Source organism: Colobus angolensis, unplaced genomic scaffold, assembly GCF_000951035.1.
Source record: "Colobus angolensis palliatus isolate OR3802 unplaced genomic scaffold, Cang.pa_1.0 Scaffold30, whole genome shotgun sequence".
Lineage (NCBI taxonomy): Eukaryota > Metazoa > Chordata > Mammalia > Primates > Cercopithecidae > Colobus > Colobus angolensis.
Window position 1 is genome coordinate 6010755 of NW_012116266.1, and position 6271 is coordinate 6017025.

The 6271-nt window shown below is 37.9% G+C and overlaps 1 protein-coding gene across 1 annotated transcript in view; it reads left to right on the top strand.

Annotated features, from left to right (window-relative positions):
• WDR12 (WD repeat domain 12) overlaps positions 1 to 6271 on the top strand; it is a 47977-nt gene that overhangs the window by 31917 nt on the left and 9789 nt on the right. Inside the window, exons 5-7 of the mRNA XM_011949920.1 lie at positions 473 to 627; positions 2380 to 2425; positions 4278 to 4363. Coding sequence (XP_011805310.1) covers positions 473 to 627; positions 2380 to 2425; positions 4278 to 4363 — 287 coding nt within the window. The remainder of the gene's footprint in view (positions 1 to 472; positions 628 to 2379; positions 2426 to 4277; positions 4364 to 6271) is intronic.

A 6271-nucleotide genomic window follows, 5' to 3' on the forward strand; every position in this document is an offset into this window, starting at 1 on the left:
TTTTTTGAGGCAGAGTCTTTGTCGCCCAGACTAGAGTGCAGTGGCTCAATCTCAACTCACTGCAACTTCCACCTCCCAGGTTCAAGCAGTTCTCCTGCCTCAGCCTCCTGAGTGGCTGGGATTACAGGCACCTGCCCCCACACCCACCTAATTTTTGTATTTTTACTAGAGACAGGGTTTTGCCATGTTGGCCAGGCTGATCTCAAACCCCTGACCTCAAGTGATCTGCCTGTCTTGGCCTCCCAAAGTGCCAGTATTAGAGGCGCGAGCCACCGCACCCAGCCATCATCTTCTATTTTTAAAGAATCTTTTCTTTATACCCCATCAGCCTTTTAAAACCTGGCCATATGAGTTATCTTTTTAACATCTTTTTCAATAACAACAAAAAAATTTAGTTCTTCAGTTTCAGAACATGATGTATTCTAAATGGTGTACTGATTTGTTTCTTATTCTTGTGTTCTCCTTTCTTCAGATAGTTTGTCCTGCTTATTATTGAGTGCCTCTATGGATCAGACTATTCTCTTATGGGAGTGGAATGTAGAGAGAAACAAAGTGAAAGCCCTACACTGCTGTAGAGGTCATGCTGGAAGTGTAGATTCTATAGCTGTTGATGGCTCAGGAACTAAAGTAAGTAGCTGGAATGTAATTAGTACTCTGTTAAATTAGTATTGGAGCTTGTTCCTAAATATTTTTTTCTACATATATTCATTGTGTTGGCCTAGTTTCCTAACAATCGGTGACAAAAGATAGGATTTCAAAGCAAGAGTAAATACTCATACAATAGGAGATAATCACTTGCTCAGTTTGAATATCCCTGGTTTAGAACCTTATATAAACTTCAGAAATTTTAGGAAATGAGGTATGGGCTGGGCATGGTGGCTCATGCCTGTAATCCCAGCACTTTGGGAGGCTGAGGCGGACAGATCACCTGATGTCACCCGAGGTCAGGATGGTTCCAGACCAGCCTGACCCACATGGAGAAACCCTATCTCTACTAAAAAAAAAAAAATAAAAAATAAGCTGGGCATAGTGGCACATGCCTGTAATCCCAGCTACTCGGGAGGCTGAGGTAGGAAAATCACTTGAACCTGGGAGGCCAGGTTGCCGTGAGCTGAGATTGCGCCATTGCACTCCATCCTGGGCAACAAGAGTGAAACTCAGTCTCAAAAAAAAAAAAAAAAAGAGAAAAGAAATGAAGTAAACAAGCCATTCATTTATGTAACTTTCTTATCTCATAGTAATTGACTTATTTCCAGTCCATATCAGCTATTCTTAAGTGCTGTCATCAACTGAAAATGCCTCATTGATCATCTGAGCGTTAGCATACACTAAAGTTAGTGCTAGTAGAGTTTTACTATAGTACCAATCTACTCTTTATCATGATAAAATGATAAAAGTTAGTTAAAAGGTAACAAAACTGAGGGCAATACCATATTGATTTCTTAATATGAAGGGTTATAAATCCACTTACAATTTGAAAGTTTCTGGGCCGGGCGCGGTGGCTCAAGCCTGTAATCCCAGCACTTTGGGAGGCCGAGATGGGCGGATCACGAGGTCGGGAGATCGAGACCATCCCGGCTAACACGGTGAAACCCTGTCTCTACTAAAAATACAAAAAACTAGCCCGGCGAGGTGGCGGGGGCCTGTAGTCCCAGCTACTCCAGAGGCTGAGGCAGGAGAATGGCGTAAACCCGGGAGGCGGAGCTTGCAGTGAGCTGAGATCCGGCCACCGCACTCCAGCCTGGGTGACAGAGCAAGACTCCGCCTCAAAAAAAAAAAAAAGAAAGTTTCCTAAGCCACATTGAAGTTTTCTGGACTTAAGAGTGTTTATTTGACAGTTAGGATAACAGGATGCTTGTATTCAAAGGTGAAGATTTTTTATTTTTCATATTGAGCCAAAAAGGTTTATATGTTGTTGAGTCCAAACTTCTGTGAATTAACTGTACCCCTTCTTTTTGGTTAAGGAGAGATAGAAACTCAGCTTGAACTTATTTAACCTTAAAAGTAAATGGACTGTGAGATCCCAGGAAAGATTGAACAACCACATCACAAGAAGGGTAATGGTGCATTTGGGCCTCAGGAACCAGTGGAACAGAGGCTTGAATGTGGTCCGCACCCCCTCTCGCTCTCTTGTCCCTCAAGTTGACTATTCTCTCTCACTTCAGATTGGCTTTCTTCAAAAGACATGGCAATAAGCCTGACCTTCAAGATTTCCCAGATTTTATGTCCTGTCCTATCTGCCCTTGGAAAAGACTAATTTCAACTCTCTGGAACATAAGTTCTTTGAAAAGGTCCTGAATGAGGAAGAGACCTACTGGTATAGGCAAATAATATGAATGATATTACATATGTCTTTTCCCTTCATATACGTCTGTTTAGTTTTGCAGTGGCTCCTGGGATAAAATGCTAAAGATCTGGTCTACAGGTAAATTAAATATTTATTTTACCTTGACTTATTAATGTTGTTTCAAAAATTTAAGTTCAGAGGCCATGTGGTGGCTCACGCCTGTAATCTCAGCACTTTGGGAAGCCAGGGTAGAAGGATCACCTGAGACTACAAGTTCAAGAGCAGCCTAGGCCACGTAGTGAGACCCTGTCTCTACTAAAAGTAGAAAATTAAAATTAGCCATGTGTGGTGGTATGCACCTGTAGTCCTAGCTCCTTGGGAGGCTGAGGTAAGGGGATTGTTTGAGCATAGGAGTTTAAGGTTTCAGTGAGCTGTGATATCATGCCACTGCACTTCAGCCAGCTTGATGGAGTGAGAACCTGTCTCAAAAAAAAAATCAGTTTAGCGAAAGGGGACTTTTTAACCCATATTTTGCCATAAAAATAGACCAGTATATCAACAAGTTCTATATTTGCGTTTCAAGATTTTTTTTCCTACCCTACCACCCCCTTACTTACTGGATAGTGTCACTGAATTGCAAGTATCAAAAACATGTTTGGTGCAATAGGACATAAATACCTTGATTCTCAAAGTTCTCTTATTCAGGAAACTTGGAAGTGAATAAAAATACTTTCCGAATCATTTTGACTTAAGTCATTTAAGAATGACTTTTGAGACATTTTACTGTTAATTTCTTAGGTAAGCTGGTTTAGTTTAAAAAATTTTTAAATGCAGTTTTTCCAATATTACTATTTTTACTCTGAAAACATAGATTAAAAGGAACAAATTGAGGGAGGAGGAGGAAGGACTCTTAGAGGAAGATGCTTTCATAGTAGTAAGAGGACACTGATGAGAAGAAAAGAAGAAAAAACACACACCCATAGATACTTACATTTTAAGACCTAGTAGCTAGAACTATTTATTGCATGGGTAAACAGATCAGAATACCTCTGTTACTTTTTAGGTAATTGCTTTGTTACACAGTATAATACCCCAAATGCATTTCACAAAGACTTGAGGGGGATCAATAGATGCTTAACCAGTTTTGAATAATTATGTGTAAGATGGTGGGAAATGTATAATCCATTTTAGTAGATTTTACAAAAATGGTGAAAGCAAATAATTTGGTGGCAAAAAGTGGTTTAATTTAGAAAATTCTTTAGTAGAATTTTTTATTTTTTGATAGGGCTGAGTAAATGAGATTGTGTATGAGTAGCTATTAACTTTAAGAGGTTTATAATCTATTTAGAGAAATATTAATATTCCTAAAAGCCACAAAACATTTTAATGTTTTACATATTTTATGTTATATATTTAATGTAACAATATGTATGTTACTGTAACGTAATGTAACATACATTACATATTTAATGTTTTATGTAGTTTTCAATCTGGGTTTCCTGCCTAACCATGTGATGTATAGCAAAGATTTTAAAAACTCAAAAAAACCAGAAACACTTTTGGTAGAAAAATGAAATTAAGAGAATAAACATGGCTGAAATGTATGTGCATTTTTCATGTGTTTATCCTTCCCTCCTTCGTAATATAATGTAATGTGTTCATAACTCTCCTACAACTAACAGCAATTTTTCATAGCTATGATAAAATGATAAATATTTGTAATGATGACCTTAAAGATAGCAAGATTTTAAACTACTTAGATTTTAGTTTTCTAATGTAGTTTATTTTTTATTTTTTTATTTTTAAAGATTGTTAATCTAGGTAGTATTTTATATGTAACTTTCTATTAACCAAAATGAGGAGGAATAATCATTCCTTAACTAGTTGTGATAACATGGAAAAACTGTATTTGGAAATGTAAAGAATTCTTTCAGATAGTTCACAATTAATACTGTTTTTAAAATGTCAAATCTGGTTCTCTGTGACACAGTCCCTACAGATGAAGAAGATGAAATGGAGGAGTCCACAAATCGACCAAGAAAGAAACAGAAAACAGAACAGTTGGGACTAACAAGGGTCAGTATTTGTGAGAACTGACTGTACTTGCCTTAGGCCTATGTTGACAAATATATGGTAATTTAGTATGATCTTTCATGTTTATGTTTCCTTCTGTCTTACCTTGCTTCTTTAACCATGATTATCTTTTTTTTCAGTAGACTTGTACATTTTTATTATAAGCAAAGTATTGTTGCTACATTTATTTGTATCTTTGAATGTAGTGGCATTGAGCCAGGCTTATGGTTGCTAGGTTGATGAGTTAGTTATTATGTTTGATCTCATGCCGCATTCTGAACCTTTTAATTATTAAAGCTTACACTAAAGTGAAGCATCTAATTACCTGACTGTTGGATAATATTATCTGTTTCATGCACTGAGTAAGTAGTTTTTATAAGTGATCCTAGTTATATCTTCTAAATCACTAGAAACCAAGGGTTTAATTTGGGATTTGCTTCTGTCATTTAGCTATTAGATTCCATTAAGTCAAACTCGGAAAGTTTTTCCAGATTTTTTCTTACTTTTAAAAATACTTAATTGATAAAGATTGAATATATTCAAGGTGTACTACATGATTAGATATACATAAACATTGTGTAATGATTACCACAATCAAATTAATTGACACATCCATCACCACCCATGCTGTACATTGGATCCTGAGAACTTGTTCATCTTATAACCAAAAGTTTGTGCCCTTGGACCAACATTTCCCCATTTCCTCATACTCCAGCTCTTGGCAACCACTGTTCTACTCTGTGCTTCCATGTGTTTGGCTTTTCATGCAGTTTACTGTTTATCCTGTTACGAAGATATTTGTTATAATATGACCTGACCTATATTTATATACTTTTTGTGAAGGGTGATACTGAGTCAGGTTTAGAAAAACATTTTTCATTCATTTTCTAATAGCTATAATGAATGTGCAGTAAATAAAACACACATTTGCACATTAATTCTTATAGTCACCAATAAAATACCTTGTAAAAATTGTTGAAAATGAAGGATAAAGTGGCATCATAAATTATTCATCAAATAGAATGTAATAGTAGCTCTTGGCCGGGCGTGGTGGCTCACCCCTGTAATCCCAGCACTTTGGGAGGCCGAGGCAGGCAGATCACAAGGTCAGGAGTTCGAGACCAGCCTGGCCAATATGGTGAAACCCCGGTCTCTACTACAAATACAAAAATTAGCCGGGCGTGGTGGCGGGTGCCTGTAGTCCCAGCTACTTAGGAGGCTGAGGCAGGAGAATTGCCTGAACCCGGGAGGCAGAGGTTGCAGTGAGCCAAGATCGTGCCACTGCACTCCAGCCTGGGCGACAGAGCAAGACTGTGTCTCAAAAAAAAAAAAAAAAAAAAATAGTAGCGCTTACTGGTTCCAGCTGAAAGTAATGATTTATAATTTCTTAATACATTTAAACACAGACTGATGAATTGCAAGAGGAAAGATCTGGCACTTACTCAGCTTCTTTACTCTGATAGGCTAAATTAAAGCTAGAAATGGAGGCCAAGTGTGGTAGCTCACGCCTATGATCCCAGCACTTTGGGAGGTCATGGTGGGCAGATTGCTTGAGCTCAGGAGTTTTAAGACCAGCCTGGGCAACATGGTGATACCCTGTATCTACAAAAAAATTTCTTTAAAGTTAGCTGGATGTGGTCGCTTGCACCTGTGGTCCCAGCTACGCCCAGCCCGGGAGGCAGAGGTTGCAGTGAGCCAAGATTGTGCCACTGGATTCCAGCCTGAGCAACAGAGCAAGACCCTGTCTCAGAAAATAAAATAAAAAGTAAAGCTAGAAATGCCTTACCAATTGGATATTGTGCCAGTGTTAGTTTATATTCATGTATATCCCTGATCAAACTTTTAAAGAACATATCTGAGTAGGAAAAGATTTCCTGAGTTATAAAAGCTTTTTTACTGAGAAGGTAGCTC